We start from the raw sequence: 20,979 nt of genomic DNA on the forward strand, positions 1-20,979 counted from the left end.
CTCATTTAGTGGTGTTCACTGTTCGATTAGCAATCTGAATAGAATGAAACTGAACCATTCATTCGGTTCGGTTTTTTATTTTTCGAGTTTTTGGTTCAGTTCAGTTTTTTTCGCTCCAGTACCCGTACCGAAAACCATTTTATTTTATTTTTTACACTTTTTTAAATCATATTAGTTTTTAATATTTTTTTATTTTTTTTATTAATAGTAAATATGAATAAGTAAAAATTTAAAAATAAGAAATTTAAACCGAAATCCAAACCGAAAAATGTGTTTAATCGAACACCGACACATTTTGGTTCTCGGCCTTCATTTCGGGTGAACCGATTAACCGAATTTTCATTTCAATTTGGTTTAAATGAACACCCTGGTCTTATTTACCAAATAATTGAGATGAAATAAAAATACAGCCCATTTAATTAAAATATATTGGATTCTCATTAGTTTGATTTTTTTATATATATTTGTTAGTTATATTAATATCTAAATAAAATAAGGTAAAAACTTATGTGAGACGGTCTCACGGGCCGTATTTTACGAGACGAATCTCTTATTTAGGTAATCCTTTTTATTGTGAATATCGATAGGTTCGATCCGTCTCACAGATAAAAATTCGTGAGACCGTCTCACAAGATACCTACCCATAAAATAAAATAATAAGAATGAGGAATTATATGTGGGGTCAATTAGGGATGGCAATGGGTAGGGTATGGGTCGGATTTCATACATCCATCCCCATACCCATTTATTAAATTCTTCCTCATAGCCATCCCCATACCCATTGGGTATTGAATTTCATCCTCATCCCCATACCCATCGGATTATCGGATATTCATACCCTACCCAAATACCCAATTATCATATACAATTGAATTTTTTCAAATTTAAATTGTTTCAATGAAGTTATGAATATTTAAAAAGTTATTTAAATGAACAATAAGAAAAATTATCCACGCTATATATATATAATATATGTGTGTGTGTGTGTATATATATATATATAATATATATATATATAATGAGTTTTATATATTTTCTTCTCTTTTAATATACAAAGCGTCGTTTTCTTTAATTTTCAAATTTATGATTGTATGTATTGAAAACTTCGAAAATCGGTGGATTGACTAATGAATCTTTAATATAAATAAATATAATTACTATATATATACATANGGATTATATTAAACCCGTCTCCATACCCGAACCCGAAAATCCCCATACTCGATTACCCAATTATTTAATCGGATCTAAAAATATCTCCATATCTTCTTCTATTCGGGTCGAGTATCGAATCCTCCATGAGTTCGGAAGAAATTGTCGTCCCTAGCGTAAATTGCATCCCTTTACAAGTAAAGCCCGCAAATTATTATATAATAAGGAATAAAAGAAAATCATAGAATAAGGGCACATGCTAAATGTGCACCCATTTAATTAAGAATTGGATTTGAGCACGTGCAACTTTACACGTGTCTCCCATATGTAATTAATTTCCATTTTATTTTTATTTAACTTGTTAATTGTCTTTATATTTTGAATTGGTCGGTTAAATTTTTATATATTATTTTGGAGTTTCGAATTAAATACACTATCCATATATTATTTTGATTATCTAGAGTATAATTAATTGGTCGTATAAATTATGCTATATAGAATTTTGATTATCTAATTGACCAAATTTATATTAATATAATTTTTTTTTTCATATTTTATCTGATTTTCGCTTGAACTTGGTATATCATATATCATATCATAGGCAAAATTAATATTTCAATAAAATCAGACTAAATATAGAAAACAAATTCATTAACTAAAATCAAACATTAATTAAAATTACCCTACCAAAAATCTATTTAGTGTAAAATAATTTCATCTATGACATTTTTGACATCTCAAATTTCTAAAAAAAAAAAATAGATAATTAGCAATTTATATATAATCACACGCTTTGAATATTCCCGCCATTAGCAGAATCCGAGGAATCGCCATTAGCAGAATCCATCATCGTTATCCATTGTTGAATCTCCGCTTCCCCGATCGTCCCCAACTCCCACAAATCCTTATGATCAGGCCTATTGTCAATCACTTGGCAGTATATATTTCCTTGCAGCGCCGCCGGTGGCGCGGGGGTGGAAGTCGAAGTCGAAGCCGAACCAGAAGTGTAATCCGCGAAAGGGAAATTCAGTTTTGCTCTGGGTCCCCGGAACTCGATCGCCGCCTTATCATAAGCCCGCGCCGCCTCCTCAGCCGTCTGGAACGTCCCCAGCCACACCCGCGCCGCCTTACGGGGGTCCCTTATCTCCGCCGCCCACTTCCCCCAAGGCCGCTGCCTGACACCCCTGTAGTTCTTCTTCGCGCCCACCTTCTTCCTCCCCGCAGCACTTTTGAAACCAGCCTTCTTCTCTCCGTCGAAGAAATGGCATCCCAAGCAACCCTTTATCATGCAGAACCTGCAAGTCTCCATATCTTCTGAAACAGCAACAAATCCAGAATCTCGACCAAAAAACGGAGGAATCTCGAAATCTTGAACCGGTCTAGCGGCGGAACTATCAGCCCCGGTAATCACATTCTTCAAGGCTGCCACCATGACTGCAGCTTCCTCTTCACCGGTCAGCCGCGGCGGAGGAGGTGGAAGCGACTCCGGAACTTGGCGGTGGTAGCTCATTTGACTGCTGATTTCAACAAATTTCTCCTGTTCGATTGACTTTCTTGAAATTAGAAGGTTCAAAAGGAAGTAATTGGGAAGCGATATATATACGACTCATGCACACAAGTTTAACACGGGATGGAATATCTGTTGGCGATGGCACGTGGGGATTATTATTATTTGGGCAATCGGGTCGGGTCGGGGTCGGGTCGGGTCAAAGGTCACTTGGAAATATCTGATGAGCTGGCAATCGAGCTTTTTTTTTTTGAAACAGCTGGCAATCGAGCTTCGTGTTCACATTACATGGTAATTTTGACCGGTCAACGTATACTATGACGTATTCTCTTACAAAAGCACAAAAGCCGGTGCTCATTGCGAGGTATAAATGGGCCGGGATTGTGAATAAATGGGCCGGGTAAACACAAAATGGTTAAATTCGTCCCAATAATATTATACGTGAGCAGGTCTTATATATACTGGTACTGTAGTAAACTCGTGTGCAAACCTAGAGTGCATATGATTCGAAACACTCGTGAACGGTTTGATCCAAACTCGATTTGAATTTGATTTGATTGAGCTTGAGTTCGAATATAGCTCGAGTCCCTAAACCTTGCGTGTTTGTATTATTGTATGTCTATTTTTTTGTTTAATTATAAATATATAATATTTTTTGAAGTTAAATAAATTTATATATAAATTATTGATAACTTGTGTTAAAATGGAGAATTTTTGGGGATGATTTTATGAGATTGTTTATTATTGGTCATAACAACTTTTTGAATAAGATTATTATTATAATAGAATTTTTTTTTACTAACTTGTTCAATTTTAAGGTTTGGTCAACTAATTTTTTAAAATTTGCTTTTTGTACATTAACTTTTAATTTTTATTTATTTTGTTCAAATTGCTCATATGACACCGGGAAATGTTATGTCATCGAAAATTACCGATATATCTGATGTCATGTAAGCTGTTGGATCAAAATAGTCAAAAATAAAAAAATTTAATGTACCAAATTTTGTTAACTTGATAGATCAGAACCCAAAATTAAATAAATTAATGTAGCAAAAAATCGTTTACCCTTATTATAAATTATTGTAATATTGTATTTTTTTTAATTGGCGAACAATTTGGAAGTGATCGTTTTGCCTTCTTTTTTCGAATATAAGATGTTCCCGTAACGTTTCCTATCCTTATCCTTGATTATTAATTTATTGACAATTGTCATCCATCCACACTTTTCTAAATTTTATATATAATATTAATTATTTCCACACAACTTCCATTGATAAATAAATAATTGAAAACTAATACGGATAATGGATGAAAATATCTCGTAGATGGGATTTTGGACAATAAAATAATATAGGAAAAAATTATAATCAAGTCGAGAAACATATTGTAAGAAAAAATGACATATATCAGAAGAAGAATAGACATGTAGGAATTGGCGACGACCATTGCCTATATCTTTTGACAAAACTTGCCTACGCCGTCTGAACTTTAGAAAATTGAGATACGTACACGCTTCTTCTTTTGACTCTCGGCTCCTGATATACTCATCGATGGTATGAGAAACGCACTTCATAAGAAATATACACCATCTATCGAGAGGATGGAATGCTTAGAAGGCATCAACCGAGAAGAAAAACAGAGAAATCAAAAAAATTTCAATGGCCGAAGGTAACACTCGATTAAGCTTATTCTTATTATATATCATGTTCATATATACGTAGAAACATGATTTAGAGAAAAATCTCTAACATTTGGTATCAGAACCGTGATACTTCTACTTTGAAATTTTGTTTTCTGAAAATAAGCGATATCATAAAATTTCTTTTGAAGTTTTTGTATAAGAAACTTACATGTTCTCGGTTGCACTTTGAAGCTTCTTCTTTATGATTTCAGAAAGTTTTCTGCAACTTTTCCTCCCGAAACAAAAAAAAATTTCTCATTTCATATAAAAATTCAAGAATCAATTATAATCTTCAAGACTTCAAAGAAGAACTCCAAGGTGCAACCTGCTAGTTTTTCTAATATGAAATGTGACATTCTCGAACTGAATGGCGATAATTATAAAATATCGAAAGAAAGAATTCTTCTTCAATTGGGGTGGATGGATATTGATTATGCTATACGAAAAGACGAACCATCTGCTATTACTGAAAACTGTATTCCGGATGATATTGATCTTCATGAAAAATGGGAGCGATCTAATCGACTCTGTGTAATGTTCATAAAGACCAAAATCTCTGCTGGTATGCGTGGTTCTGTCGATCAGCATAATAATGTCAGAGAATTACTGAAGGCTATTGATGAACAATTTCAGTCTTCAGATAGGCACTTGCAAGCACCCTAATTATGGAATTCTCTTTATTAAGGCTCACTAGTATGAGAGGTGTGCGAGAGCACATCATGAAAATGCGGGACATAGCGGCTCGACTCAAGACACTTGAATGTGGACTCCTCATCAGTTTTCTCTTTTATCAGAGTAGTGAAAAAGTGATGATTATTTGTTCATCTGTGAACATCTGAAATATTTTATAATATTATATTCACATCTTACTTGATATGTTAATTTCAAATTATAAACAACTTAATATAATTTAATATGAATACAATGTGAATATTGATGTATCAATTATTTTTCAATATTATTTGCATTTTAAATTTCAAGAATAAATGCAAACATAATATTAAATTTACATGTACACATCAAACACTTATCCATAATATTTGACATTATATCTAACATGCAAAAATAATTTCTAAACATGCATTAGAAATTACGTCGAAATTGAAATTATTTTAATGTGTACAAATTATTTTTTAAAAATAATAATAATAAAAACCGAATGCATTCATTTGTCAAATAAATGTGTGATTCCCACATCATTAATTATTATTATTTTTTTAATTAAAAATAAAAAAAAATTGAGAAACTTTAAGCACGCAACTTTCAATTATTTTCTTTCAAGTGGGATCACAATCAATTTCACGTGGATCAATAATTAAATGTCTACATGCACAATTGCATTATTTGAAGCTTTTCAATTATTTTCTTTCAAGTGGGATCATTATTTGTTTCCTTATTCTATATGCGGATGATATATTACTTGCAACCAACGACAAGGGTTTGTTATATGAGGTGAAACAATTTCTTTCTAAAAACTTTGATATGAAGGATATGGGTGATGCATCTTATGTCATTGGCATTAAAATACATAGAGACAGAATTAGAGGTATTCTAGGTATGTCTCAAGAAAGCTATATCAACAAAGTTTTAGAGAGATATCGAATGAAAGATTGTTCACCAAGTATAGCTCCCGTTGTGAACGACGATAAATTCAATTTGAGCCAATGCCCAAAGAATGATCTAGAGCGGGAACAAATAAAAAACATTTATTATGTTTCTGCTGTCGAAAGCTTGATGTATGCTCAGGTTTGCACTAGACCTGACATTGTATTTGTTTTTGGGATGTTAGGAAGATATCAGAGTAATCCAGGTTTAGATCATTGAAAAGCTGCAAAGAAAGTAATGAGGTACCTACAAGAGACCAAAGAATATATGCTCATGTTCAGACGAACTGAGAATTTGGAAGTAATTGGCTACTTTGATTCAGAGTACGCTGGATACATTGATTCACGAAAATCCACTTCATGATATATTTTTAGGCTAGCTAGTGGAGATGTATCTTGGAGAAGTGCAAAGCAGAAATTGACTGCTACTTCCACTATGGAAGCTGAGTTCGTAGCTTATTTTGAGGCAACCTCACCTGGTGTATGGTTGAAGAGTTTCATTTAAGGGCTTAGAATTATGGATTCTATATCTAGGCCATTAAGAATATATTGTGACAATTTAGCTGCTGTTTTTATGGCTAAAATAACAAAAGTGGTAGTCGAAGCAAGCATATCGACATTAAGTATTTAGCCATACGAGAACGTGTTAAAGATAAGAAGTTACTTATCGAACACATTAGCATTGAATTGATGATTGCAGATTCTTTGACTAAAGGCATGCCACCATTGAAATTTAAGAATCATACAGAAAGAATGAGACTTGGTTCATTTATGTAATTTTGTTGTAAGAACAAATTAATGAAACTATATGTGATATTTTCTCATATTTGTTGTGCACACATTCATTGATTCGAGAAATATCAATAAAGTTGGACCTCGAATAAACATAATGTTTATTCATTAAGTTATACATATTGAGATACATAATGCATTGTAATACATGGAAGATAATATTCGTTTTAAGATGACTTATCGCCATGATTCATGTGTTTTGTTTTCTCCTATGATAAATGAGATATATGTGTCAAATGGGAGAATGTAAAAAAAATTACACATATCAGAAGAAGAACAGACGTGTAGGAATTGGCGACGGCCATTGCCTACATCTTTTGACAAAACTTGTGTACGCCGTCTCAACTTTAGAAAATTGATATGCGTACACGCTTCTTCTTTTGACTCTCGGCTCCTGATACACTCATCGATGGTATAAGAAACACCTATAAATAGCGGTGATTGAGGTCCCTAAGCACACAACTCATAAGAAATATACACTATCTATCGAGAGGGTGGAGTGCTTAGAAAGCATCAACTGAGAAGAAAAACAGAGAAATCAAAAAATTTTCAATGGCCAGAGGTAACACTCGATTAAGCTTCTGCTTATTATATATCATGTTCATATATACGTAGAAACATGATTTAGAGAAAAATCTCTGACACATACAACTACTCATTTTTTAAGTTTCAACGGTTAGAAATTTTGGTGGATAAGTTGGGATAAAAACTAATTTTAGGAGAAAAATATTTAGATTGAGACATGTTGAAGTACTGGACTAAAGAATATTTTTGTCTCATGTATGTAATACTCCGATGCAACGATGCAACAAGATTATGACAAATACTTCCCAGAACACAACGATCTCGTCTTGCTCGCTAGTTGCACGGTTTGAAGCAAGACTTCCATGAACAACTCTCGTTTTATTTCACAATGATAGAAAAAGTAAATAAATATATTGAGCTCAATTTAGAGCACATAAGTGGCTAGAATACACAATTACTAGATTGTGTAACAAAACTCTCAAGAAAAAAATTGTCTTTCTTTGAGTTTGATGAAAATGTGATTCTTTGTTTTCTCATGTATATATACAAAAACTAACAAAGATATAATGATCATCATTAATAATAATAATTGAGAATATTCATGGAATACATATATAAAATTCAATGGTAATAATTAGGTATTAATGTGAAAAATTAATATCATTAATTTAGAAATTAAAATCAATAATTTATTTCTTTGAGATATAAAATATTTTGTAAAAATTCCAATAATTCCCCACATATTTCCAAGAAAATTTTGATAAAGATGATAAAAATTAATGTGACAAATCAAGAAAAGAAATGCACAAGTGATGGTATCTTTGGGTCTATGAACCATGTAGGGAGAATAAGTGTTAATTCACGGAAGTTCGGTGAAATTAGATATCTATTAACCTAACTTCCTGACGTGAATAAAGTGACTTATCCCCCACACTTCATTTCTCTATACGGAATTAATCCAGCGATTTGGCGCATTTCATTTCTGGTGCATGAGCACTCTAGAGAACCTGCTTAAGTTCTTATGAGAGTTGACCACACATCTATGCTCACATAAGTGACGTATCCATCAAGTATGTATTATAGTTAAACACATCACCCGAGATCGAGCTATGGACTCATTAAGAGCAAATTAAAGGCTCAATCTCAATCATTATAGTTATGCATTGCTCTACACCATAAGGATGAACGTTAAATAAAATAATGAACAGTGTCCCAAATAGTTGACAAACGACTTGTTATTACCCATACGAACATACTTTAGTGGGTTTGTCACTCTCATAGGTTGGGATCTCATCACTCTCAGCTCTTGATATAAGCATTGTCATATCCCCTCGATCAGTGGCGGAGTCAGGAATCTGGCATTATCCGGGCTAGAATTTTAAACTCTAACATCTTTTAATATTTTAAATTGATCTACCCGAACTAATATCAAATTTATCCAAAATTATACAAAAATTTAAATATAAATTTTTTAAAAAAATTTGGACCACCCGGGCTAAAGCCCGGGTACAAGAGCAGCTACCTCCGCCCCTGCACTCGATGTAAATATCTACTTAGACCTCTTGCTTAATGGTTCGATCATGTATCCTTCTTATTTGTTTATGACTGTATAACATGGGGATATAACCTTATTTTTCGACATATGTTTCTCATGTTCTAATACACCAATTTCTCGTACATTTGCATGTTTCATGATCATTTCATGAATAAATTTGTTCCCACAATATTTTAATCATCCATGTTGCTAAATTGCATAATAAAATTCTCAAAAGAAAATTGTATTTTTTTTGTATTTGATGAAAACGTGATTATTCCCCATCTCTTCAAGAATATGTATGGTATATATAAAAAAAACTAACAAATATTTAATTATCACCATTAAAAATAATAATTGAGAATATATATGGAAAACGGTTACAAAATTCAATTATAATAACTAGTTATTAACGTCAAATTAATATCATTAATTTAGAAATCAAAATCGATCATTTCTTTCTTTGAAATATTTTGTAAAAATCCCAACATAACTGAAATCTTAATAGTCATCTTCATTCACATATTGCAAATGAAAATATTTAGCAACTTGGTATTGAATTTAACGAAAAAGCAACATACAGAAGACGCCGATAGTTTGTCAACAGAGTCTATATATACATTTGGCCAGAAAGCCGCGTAGAAAATCCAATATTGAACTGCAGCATCACAACAACAAATATTCAAGAGAGGGAGCGCCAACTTGTACCGGGTGGCTTTACATTGATACATGTATATCATCTGGATCTGTATCTCATTAGTAAATCATAACAAACCATACATTCGAACATATGTGACGGAAAATTCTGTTACTATCCTGAACAAAAAATATGCATAGACGTAATATTATAGCAAGCGAAATTTAGTTAGGTGGTGTCATTCCAAGTAACCTGGATGGGAGTTGCTTTTGTTCTTTCCACTATGTATGGTCCGAGAGCAAAAATTCAAAGCTTTCGATCTTTTCCATTGTTATCGTTCAAAAGTAAAGTCAAGAAGTTCTGGTTTGGCTCCACGAAACGAAGAGTTAACTGCTTAATTCTCTGTCGAATATAATTTCCTGGGCACACAATCTGAAAGAAAAAATGCATGTGAAGAAGAGACCTAGTAGGTTCTTGAACGTAAACAGAAGTTCCGAATAATTCAAGACATTACTTATTCATGGCTTGAACCATCGGCTTATGCTGATTTCATCTTTTCCACCCCAGACCTGAGATTTGGTTGGTCATTGTCTTCATGATTCACATAATTCTGATCCGTGCCCTCTGCAGGAAACGAGAATTTCTAATTTTACCAGACAATGATAAACAAAATTATGCAATCTGGTTCCTTTTGAACTATTATTTGAAATTGTTGCACAAATTATTTTTTAAAAAAAGGAGGATGACTAATAGATATCATAGAAATAAAAAAAATAAAAATGAATCCTCAAACAAGATGCATGCAAAATAAACATTAGATTGTGTCGTGAGCAATCTACTCCAAAACAAGCAATTTTAGCACTTCGATTTTTAAATCCCATTTTACCCCCAGAATTTTAACTTGGTCGACTTACTACGGACAAATAGATCTTGACATACAACAGTAACTATGAGCCGCCTCTGATGTGTGGAATTCCTATACACTTTTGAGAATGGACTATTTCCAAATAAACTTGATTATTAATTCTTCACCATTGGTGAAGTCAATGGTAGAAAAATAAAACTTTCATTTAGTCAACCGCCTTGATCACCTAACACCTTAGCACTCGTCTAAAACCATATTGTTAATGAAATAAGACATTCGTAAACTTTAAATTTCTGAAAACGGTTATAATAAGAAAAAAGAAAGAAAGTGTCAATCATGCTGTTTGTTGACTCCTCGTCCTTACTGCATAGACAGTAAAGTTTGTACTTGTTTCCAAGAAACATGCAAATGCAAAATTTAGTAACATGAAGACAGAATTACGTGAGAAATACAGCCACATTCAAGAAAATATATTTCATCCGGGTTTCCATCTGAAACATGTACCAGTCACTTGTGAAACTCAAAAGGGAAAGGAACAAAAGAAACTTGCAACAATTGATTCAGCTGCTATGCCAAAAAAGTCACATGTGATTGAAGAAATGAATGTTGCATGACTCGGCGAGATTAGTAAATCGGAAGTCTCAATCATATATTTTAGCACAGTTGAATATATATTCTAGCCCCATTCTTCGAGTACCCAACATGATTAGAACGATGAATAACATAAAGTAAAAAAGCACACATCAAAAGCATTTAAGGATGGCCAGCAAAAAATTAAAAGCAATAAGGAAACACAGTTTGGTCGAGTTAAAGTAACCTTTCATCAAGTCAAAAGAATTGGCATAGTACAGGTTCATGGCAGAAACTTGTTGTGAACATGTAGCCAATCCATGAGATATAATCCCTTTTCTGCCAGAATGTTTTTCAGTGTCGGACTGCAAGTCAACTGATAGGGAAGGATGGTGAAAATATATCCATGAATTCTTCATACAGTTGTGAGAATCAGCTGTAGTACATGAGAGAAGCTCCTCTCCCCTATGATCAATTTTTCGCCAGCAGCCATGCTGTGAAGCGGTAAACTGGTAGAACTTTAGAAAAATAATGTTTCTGTTTCCCCATTCAGTGAAATATGCAGCTAGCAAAGTAAACTACAAATATAATTTCTAACAAGAAAGTTCTTCAACCTGCTCGGGAGAATTTATTGACTTCTTTTGAGTCATATTCTTGTTTACCAAATCCCTAGACTTTTGAAGCTGCGTGACAAATGACACTTCCAAATTATTAAGATATAAGTTGTGCTTCTCATTCGTCCATGCTGAGCAATCGTCCTGGATTAAAAAAAAAGGAATGTGAAAATGCTATTCAAATACTCAAGGATGGCCTTCTGTTAATATTTGTAGAGGAAAATACATATTGATGAATCTCCCCCCTGAACATTCTATTGGAAGGTACATCTAAAACAGGAGTTCAACGAAAACATTTGACAAAACAAGCAAAAGCACATATCATAAAACCTACTAACTTTCAGAAACATGGTTAGTACCAGACATTAAACCTTCAATTTTTTATTATCCCCTTCCCCATTGTCATGGTAATGCAAGTACCCGCGCATATTATAGAATATATTGAATTTCCAAGAGACAAACAAGCCTAAAAGTGGCCACTAAAGTTTCGATCCCCCCTTTTACCCTCTTTGGCTTTCATTTCCAACTCGGAAGAAAACAATAAACAAACTACTTAGCACAATGATAATGCATTTCAACCACACAACACTAAGACAAAAATAAAACAATTAATGCAACAGGATCGATTATTTAACAACCACAGTTGAACAAATGGCTTGTTCCTCTTAATCCTACAGCTATCCACCCCTTCAGGTTTGAAGGCAAGCACCAAAAACACCTAAATACCAACGAATCAAGCCTAAAAAACAGCTGGAAACTTGAACCTAACTACATGAACTTCACATTCAAATCTCGAAACAAACTTAACTACATCAACCTCACAATCAAAACAGCTGAAAAAAACACCGAAAGATTTAATCTAACAAAATCTAATCCCAACAAATCAATCCTAAAACATTTTCAGAATAAAAAAAACTCGGATTACCGGAGCAGCAACGTTGGCGAGGAGACGCAAAACATCTCCGCCATTCTGAACGGTCAAAGACGAAACCTCGGCGTTGTTCCACAGCACCAACTCCTCCGACCGGATATTTCGCTCCATTTTTGGGATCGAAATTGTCAACGAGAAAGAGGAAGAAAATATCTGAGATTTATCGGATTAAAAAAAATAGAGAAAACCCTTTCGTATAAAAAAAGCGAACGAGGCGGTTTTGCGTTGAGGTGGGCTCCACATGGGAGCGCTTTACACTTGTCATGAACAGCGATTGGTCGCCGGCTCGCCGCGTCAGGAGGGCTTTATTAGTCTCCCCAGCCAGATATTTTTCGGCCCGCGCGCGTTTAACTCACGCGACCACCCTATTGGCTAATGAGTATTTTGCTACTGCGCTTTGAATTTATTGTTGTACAATAATTTATATTAAAAAGTGCGGGCAGGCCAAAATATCTTGCTAGTGTTGTGAAAAAGTAAAAATTTACGGTAAAAAAGTAAAAATCTCAAACTCTCAAAATTATCACACTACACACTTTATAATATTTTTCTCTCAACTCAATTGTGATTTTCTTCACAAATGAGAGATCTATTTATAGAAAATTTTTACAAATAATCCAAAAATAAAATACATCATTACCTACATCATCACACACTAATTTTCAATATTCAACACCTAATTTTACCTAATTTTCAACATTCAACATTCACATTTTCAACACAAATATTTAACACATTTTTAAATAATTTTTCAACACTCCCCCTTGTGATGATGATCATAATGATTGTATACATTACGTGTTTTTATACTGCCTCGTTAAAAACCTTACTAGGAAAAACCCATTGGGATAAAAACCATAGTAAGGGAAAAAGAGTGCAGTCACGTAAACTCCCCCTCATGTTGACACGAACAATTCTTCACAAATTTCGTAGATTGCGCATCCCAATATTATATATGTGCTTTCTGAATATTGTCGTAGGAAGTGCCTTTGTGAAGAGATCTGATGAGTTTTCACTTGATTGAATGTGACGAACATCAATACATTTATTCTTCTCAAGCTCCTTGGTGAATGCGAAGAACTTAGGAGGAATATGTTTAGTTCTGTCGCTTTTTATGTATCCTTCTTTCATTTGAGCAACACATGCAGCATTATCTTCATATAGTATCACAGGCTTCTCGTCGAATGATAATCCGCATGAGATTTGGATATGTTGAGTCATTGATTTTAACCACACACATTCACGGCTTGCTTCATGTAGTGCAATAATCTCGGCATGATTTGATGAAGTTGTTACAAGTGTTTGTTTCTGTGAACGCCAAGAAATTGCAGTGCCTCCACGAGTAAATACATATCCAGTTTGAGAACGTGCTTTGTGTGGATCAGATAAGTATCCAGCATCGGCATAACCAATTATACTTGGATTAGCATCTTTTGAATACAAAAGTCCCAAGTCTGTCGTTCCTCGTAGATAACGGAATATATGTTTAATTCCGTTCCAATGTCTCTTTGTTGGATATGTGCTAAATCTTGCCAATAAATTTACGGCAAAAGATATATCAGGCCTTGTACAATTTGTAAGATACATAAGGGCACCGATAGCACTTAGATATGGTACTTCTGGACCAAGAATATCTTCATCATCTTCACATGGACGGAATGGATCCTTTTCTATGTTTAATGATCTAACAACCATTGGAGTACTTAAAGGATTTGATTTGTCCATATTAAAACGTTTAAGGATCTTTTCTGTATAATTTGTCTGGTGAACAAATATTCCACATTCTTTTTGTTCAATTTGTAAACCCAGACAATACTTGGTTTTTCCAAGATCCTTCATTTCAAATTCTTCTTTCAAGTATGACACAACTTCTTGAATTTCCTTATTTGTTCCAATGATGTTTAAATCATCAACATATACAGCAATAATTACGCATCCGGATGTTGTTTTCTTAATGAAAACACAAGGGCATATTGAATTATTTACATATCCCTTTTTCATCAAGTGATCACTTAGCCTATTATACCACATTCTGCCGGATTGCTTCAACCCATATAATGATCTTAGTAATTTCACAGAATAACATTCTCTGGGTTTTGAACTTTGTGCTTCAGGCATCTTAAATCCTTCAGGGATTTTCATATATATATTACTATCAAGTGATCCATATAAGTAGGCTGTAACAACATCCATAAGACGCATTTCTAAATTTTCAGATACTGCCAAGCTAATCAAATACCGAAACGTAATTGCATCCATCACAGGAGAATACGTTTCTTCATAATCAATTCCAGGCCTTTGAGAAAAACCTTGTGCAACAAGTCGAGCTTTATATCTTACTATTTCATTTTTCTCATTTCGCTTTCGAATAAAAACCCATTTGTATCCAACAGGTTTTACACCTTCAGGTGTAAGGACTATAGGTCCAAAAACATTACGTTTATTTAGCGAATCCAATTCAACCTGGATGGCATCTTTCCATTTTATCCAATCCTGCCGATTTTTACATTCACCAAAAGATTTTGGTTCATGATCTTCATTATCATTTATGATGTCGATTGCCACATTATAAGAAAATATATCATCAATTTCTTCTATATCTTTTCGGTTCCATATTTTTCCAGTATTAATATAATTGATAGAGATTTCATGATTCTCGTCAGTTTGTGGTTCTGACAAAACATTTTCATCATCATGTGTTTCTTCAGGAACATCATTCTCTATTTTGTGATCATTATGTGTTTCTTCAGGAACATCATTCTCTATTTTGTGATCATTGTGTTTCTCTATGAATTTTCTTTTTCGAGGATTTTTATCCTTGGAACCAACTGGCCTTCCACGCTTCAGGCGTTTAATGACATCATGACTATCTTCAATTTGTTTCTTCGGAATTTCAATTCGAGCAGGGGCATTTGCAGCATGTATATATGATTTAGTTACCCCTTTTGTGTCTGCAAATGCATCTGGTATTTGATTTGCTATTCTTTGCAAGTGCACAATTTGCTGTACATCTTTTTCACATTGTTTTGTTCTTGGATCCAGATGTAACAATGATGATACATACCATGTAATTTCTTTTTCGGTATGTTTCTGTTCTCCCCCTAACATTGGGAAGATTTCCTCATTAAAATGACAATCAGCAAAACGTGCTGTGAACACGTCGCCTGTCTGTGGTTCAAGATATCGAATGATCGATGGACTATCATAACCAATATAAATTCCAATCTTTCTTTGAGGTCCCATTTTCTTTCGTTGAGGTGGTGCAATAGGCACATACACCATACATCCAAAAATTCTCAGATGAGAAATGTCTGGTTCTTTACCAAATGCAAGCTGCAATGGGGAGTATTTATGATATGCACTTGGTCTGATGCGAATTAATGAAGCAGCATGTAAAATTGCATGTCCCCATATAGAAATAGGGAGCTTTGTTTTCATAATCATTGGTCTAGCAATCATTTGCAGACGTTTAATCAATGATTCAGCCAATCCATTTTGAGTATGTACATGAGCAACAGGATGCTCAACAATGATTCCCATAGACATACAATAATCATTGAAAGTCTGGGAAGTAAATTCACCAGCATTATCAAGTCTAATTTTCTTGATTGTATAATCGGGAAATTGATTCCTCAATTTTATTATTTGAGCAAGTAATCTTGCAAATGCAACATTTCGAGTTGACAATAAACATACATGTGACCATCTGCTGGAGGCATCAATCAATACCATAAAGTATCTGAATGGTCCACATGGTGGATGGATTGGTCCACAAATATCACCCTGAATACGTTCAAGAAACATTGGTGATTCAGTTTGGATTTTGGCTGGTGATGGTCTTATAATAAGTTTTCCAAGAGAACATGCTTTACATTGAAACTTATTATTCTGAAAGATCTTCTGGTCTTTCAATGGATGACCATGTGTATTTTCTATAATTCTTCGCATCATTGTTGAACCAGGATGTCCTAATCGATCATGCCAATTGGTTAATATTGAAGAATTATCAATTACCATGTTTGATTCAATGGGACGTATATGTGTATAATGCAATCCAGTAGGGAGCATTGGTAGTTTTTCAATCACATATTTCTTTCCTGATTTATATGTGGTAAGACACATATATTTCTCATTCCCTTCATTCATTGTTTGAGTATCATACCCATGGGAATATATATCATTAAAACTCAACAAATTTCTTTTCGATTGTGGTGAATATAAAGCATCATTGATCAAAAATTTTGTACCATTAGGTAACAAAAATTGTGCTTTACCACATCCTTTAATCAAGTCTACAGGACCTGATATTGTATTCACCGTTGTTTTTGTTGGTTTTAGTTCCAAGAAATATCTTTTATCTCGGAGGATAGTGTGCGTTGTACCACTATCAGGTATGCAAACTTCAGCTTGGTTCGTAGCATTTTCCATATTTGAACTTCAAAAAAATATGCAATGAAATAAAATTATTGACAATAAAATACAATACAATATAACACACTATAAAACATTATCATACGAATACATAAAAAATAAAATATTTTACATATTTATTCCACCATCAAATTGATCATTATCTGAGAAATCAATCAGAAAATCTCCAGCATCAAAATGAGTTGAACCACTCAAAGGTTCACTGTGTTCAGTAAAGTTGGTCTCCTTTTCTTTCCCCTTTATTGATTCTTTATAAAGTTTACAAAGGTGCTCAGGGGCTCGACAAATACGGGACCAATGTCCTGGAGTACCACATCTGAAACAAGAACTTTCAAATCTTTTTGAGTGATTCTCATTAACACTCATATTCTCTTGATGCCTTTTCGGTGGGTGGTTTGGGACGTTCTTTTGAGATGAGTTATAGAAATAACTATCTCGATTATTTTCAAAACCACGGCCGCGTCCACGACCACGACCACTTCCACGTCCACGTCCACGTCCACGACCACGACCACGACCTCGATTTTGTCCTCGACCAAAATCTTGTCTGTAACTTTGATTTTGGTTTCCAGGTTTAAATTCATTTTTGCTTACAGCATTTACTTCTGGAAATGCTGTTGATCCAGTGGGTCGGGACTGATGATTTCTCATTAATAGCTCGTTGTTCTTTTCCGCCACAAGAAGACAGGCGATGAGTTCAGAATATCTCGCAAATCCACGCACTCTATATTGTTGCTGTAGTGTTATATTTGATGCGTGAAACGTGGAAAATGTTTTTTCAAGCATTTCCGATTCTGTAACCTCATGTCCACAAAATTTTAACTGCGAGATTATTCTATACATCGCTGAATTGTAATCACTGACTTTTTTAAAGTCTTGGAATCTTAACATATTCCATTCATCACGGGCGGTCGGAAGTATAACTTCCCTTATATGTTCAAATCTCTCTTTTAATCCTTTCCACAGAGCCATGGGATCTTTTTCGATGAGATATTCACATTTTAAACCTTCATCAAGGTGTCGTCGTAAAAATATTATAGCTTTTGCTTTTTCTTGTGATGAAGATATACCATTTTCTTTAATGGTCTCGCTTAGACCCAATGACTCAAGATGCATTTCTACATCAAGAGTCCATGGCATATAGTTTTTCCCAGTAATATCAAGAGCGATGAATTCGAGCTTTGCCAAGTTTGCCATGGTGGTACTAAAAATTACGATGCATTTTATTAGTTAATGAATATTGCAATACAAAGTAATGGATAAACAACAAGTACAAGTATTCGTAAAAATAAAGAAAACACACGAGGAGGATATTCTCCGATAAATACAAGACTGGTGAGTATGATAACCAAAATAATTAAAAATAACCTCGTGAAAGCCATCTTCTTTTTTTCTTCGAAAATTTGATGAAGAATAATTTTTAGAGAAGAAGAGAAAGTTGGAGTGATTGAATGTATTTGTGAGATTGTATTTATAGAGCAAAAACTAGCCGTTTTGTTACCGTTTATTACCGTTGGTGTATAAGAAAATAAATGTATGTATTTGTATAATTTTATGGTAATAATATGGTGTATATAATATTAGTCATATTTAAATAATTATGTATATCATATCACATTATTATAATTAGGTGTCATAAGTTATTTTGTTTAAAAAACCTTATAGGCTTTTATACTTGTCGTATCCCTTACCGGGAGTGTGGGATGTCGTCTTAACATCCTCCCAGGATTTATAACAAGTTTTTGAAAAAATTATTTTTATTATTTCTAACAATAACATTATATTATATATTACATATATAAACAATAAATAAATAACAGTAAAATAAATATTATTACTTTTGTTACCTTTTTCTTCTGTTCGGAGCTTGGAAAAATATGGAGGACTTTTAGAGCTTCGTGCTGATAACGTGTTGTGAAAAAGTAAAAATTTACGGTAAAAAAGTAAAAATCTCAAACTCTCAAAATTATCACACTACACACTTTATAATATTTTTCTCTCAACTCAATTGTGATTTTCTTCACAAATGAGAGATCTATTTATAGAAAATTTTTACAAATAATCCAAAAATAAAATACATCATTACCTACATCATCACACACTAATTTTCAATATTCAACACCTAATTTTACCTAATTTTCAACATTCAACATTCACATTTTCAACACAAATATTTAACACATTTTTAAATAATTTTTCAACAGCTAGAGATATTCAAGTTGGGGAAAAATATCTAATATTTGTTAGAGTGAGGTTATCGCTCGGGAATCGATGTCTAAATATTCAATGTCAAATTTAAAATTTTAATATATATCAAATTAAAATATATGATATTTCAATTCAAAACAGTACATATCGATACCGTATTGAAATATCAATATACTATAATATTTCGGTATAACCGATATGTTATACTTAAATATTTGGTATGGTATCGATATAAATATTTTTTATATCATAATTTTTGATACGGTATACAATATGTATTTTTATGTACGGTACAGTAGATCACCCCTAACTGCAACGCTGAGTTAGGATAATCTATAGCGAAGATTATGTTTTTATCTTTAAATTTGTAATTTTTGATTGCATTTTTATTTGTACTTATATGACTTTTATTTTTTTTATTTTTTGTCTTTTTTTTTATCCTAGTCCAATGAGTCAAAAAATGACGAAAAATAGGAAAAAAAAACATATAAATTACAAGATCAAAAATAAAAAAATATTAAATTACATGATTAAAATTCTAAATTCACAGCAACATGTCAGGACTAAAATGCAAATTCACTAAAAATAAAAAAAGTATAAATTGAATGATAAAAAATATAATTTTTCCGAATAATATATATCTAACACAAATTTTTCATTAAAAAAAAAAAGAATTTACACGCGTGACGTGTTTGTATATATTTTACAAAAAACTTGTGATTATTTTGTTTTAATTTAATTATTATTTAGTTAACAACTATACAATCATATTAAATATGTAATTTGTAAGAGATAAGGTGTAATCAATAAAAAGACATAAAAGGCATACCAAAATTTGTTAATATAACAGTATCATATTATAATAGTTTAGATATAAAACCTCGAGATTATCAACAAGCATTTCTTGCTAATGGTAAGAGGAATAAATATATTTAATAAAATAAAATCAATTGTCGCAAAACTTTGTTTTAAAAAGTCTATTATTTTATGTATAAAATCTTATATAGATATAAAACCGGTTTGGTTTGGAATTCTTTAATCTAAAATTTAATCCAAATTAATTTTTTGTTTAATTAATTTAAAAATAGGTCCAGATCGTAATCGAGTTAAAATCGATGGTGATAGAGACTTAAATCTGGTTTGGTTCAATTTCTGTCTATTCTTACCTACTATTAATTATATTTTGGTAAGCGATGATGACTCGATCGTATATTTATTATTCATTTCATTTTAAAANTAAGATGACATTAAAGAGGGATTATATTAATTTTGTTAGATATTTTTAAGAGGAATTAATTTATTAATTAGGATAATCATTAAAGTTCCCACCTAAAAGGTTGATTAATTTTTTTATTTCATAATTGGCAGTTTGGCACATGCCCCTATTCGTATTGGATATATATTATGTAAAAGGTTATTGTATTTCTTCTTCTTTGGTATATTCCTAGAATAATACCGTATCAAAATAAATCGGATTTACATTTTCATCATACAAAAAGAGGACAAAAAATTATCTGAGACGGTTTCATGGGTCGTATTTTGTGAGACGTGTCTATTATTTGGGTCATACATAAAAAAATTATTACTTTTTATGCTAAAATTATTAATTTTTATTGTGAATATTGGTATGATTGACCCGTCTCACTGATAAAGATTCGTGAGACCGTCTCATAAGAAACCTACTCCAAAAAAAGTCACAATGCATCTTCCAGGTGGGCATACGATGTTCAACACAATTAAACTAATTATGATACATACAAGCATATCTATCTGATTCATACTTAGAATGAAAAATAATATTTTTAACATAAAAATAATATTTTTTCATAAGATGGGTCGATTATAAGATTTGTCTTATAAAATTGATTGAGACAGTTTCACAGAAGTTTTTGTGATATATTTTTAGGAATTTTTAAAACACATATGATATG

General features: G+C 32.7%; 2 protein-coding genes across 3 annotated transcripts; both read right to left on the reverse strand.

Moving 5' to 3' along the window:
* Nucleotides 1-1,788: 1,788 nt before the first annotated feature.
* Nucleotides 1,789-2,730, reverse strand: LOC140972230 (ethylene-responsive transcription factor ERF109-like). The gene has a single exon (XM_073434681.1). The coding sequence runs from the start codon at nucleotides 2,660-2,662 to the stop codon at nucleotides 1,937-1,939; it is 726 nt and encodes a 241-aa protein (XP_073290782.1). The 5' UTR covers nucleotides 2,663-2,730; the 3' UTR covers nucleotides 1,789-1,936.
* A 6,603-nt stretch (nucleotides 2,731-9,333) lies between these two features.
* Nucleotides 9,334-12,639, reverse strand: LOC140973651 (cold-regulated protein 27-like). 2 transcript variants are annotated; one of them, XM_073436627.1, is made up of 5 exons: nucleotides 12,407-12,639; nucleotides 11,482-11,625; nucleotides 11,115-11,361; nucleotides 9,947-10,056; nucleotides 9,334-9,864 (listed from the first exon to the last, which is right to left on the reverse strand). In XM_073436627.1, exons 1-4 carry the CDS (start codon nucleotides 12,521-12,523, stop codon nucleotides 9,971-9,973), a joined length of 594 nt encoding a protein of 197 aa, XP_073292728.1. In that variant the 5' UTR covers nucleotides 12,524-12,639; the 3' UTR covers nucleotides 9,334-9,864; nucleotides 9,947-9,970. The 2 variants fall into 2 exon arrangements, with proteins under 2 accessions (XP_073292728.1, XP_073292727.1); XM_073436626.1 differs by having other exon boundaries at nucleotides 11,115-11,376.
* Between the last annotated feature and the right edge of the window lie 8,340 nt (nucleotides 12,640-20,979).

Source organism: Primulina huaijiensis, chromosome 3 (assembly GCF_012295235.1).
Source record: "Primulina huaijiensis isolate GDHJ02 chromosome 3, ASM1229523v2, whole genome shotgun sequence".
NCBI lineage: Eukaryota > Viridiplantae > Streptophyta > Magnoliopsida > Lamiales > Gesneriaceae > Primulina > Primulina huaijiensis.

Coding starts and splice junctions, on each gene's coding strand:
- LOC140972230 (XM_073434681.1), bottom strand. CDS start 2,662: ATGAGCTACCACCGCCAAGTTCCGGAGTCGCTTCCACCTCCTCCGCCG.
- LOC140973651 (XM_073436626.1), bottom strand. CDS start 12,523: ATGGAGCGAAATATCCGGTCGGAGGAGTTGGTGCTGTGGAACAACGCC. Junction 11,626..12,406: donor TCGCCAACGTTGCTGCTCCG/GTAATCCGAGTT, acceptor TTTTTAATCCAG/GACGATTGCTCAGCATGGAC. Junction 11,377..11,481: donor CAATAAATTCTCCCGAGCAG/GTTGAAGAACTT, acceptor AAGTTCTACCAG/TTTACCGCTTCACAGCATGG.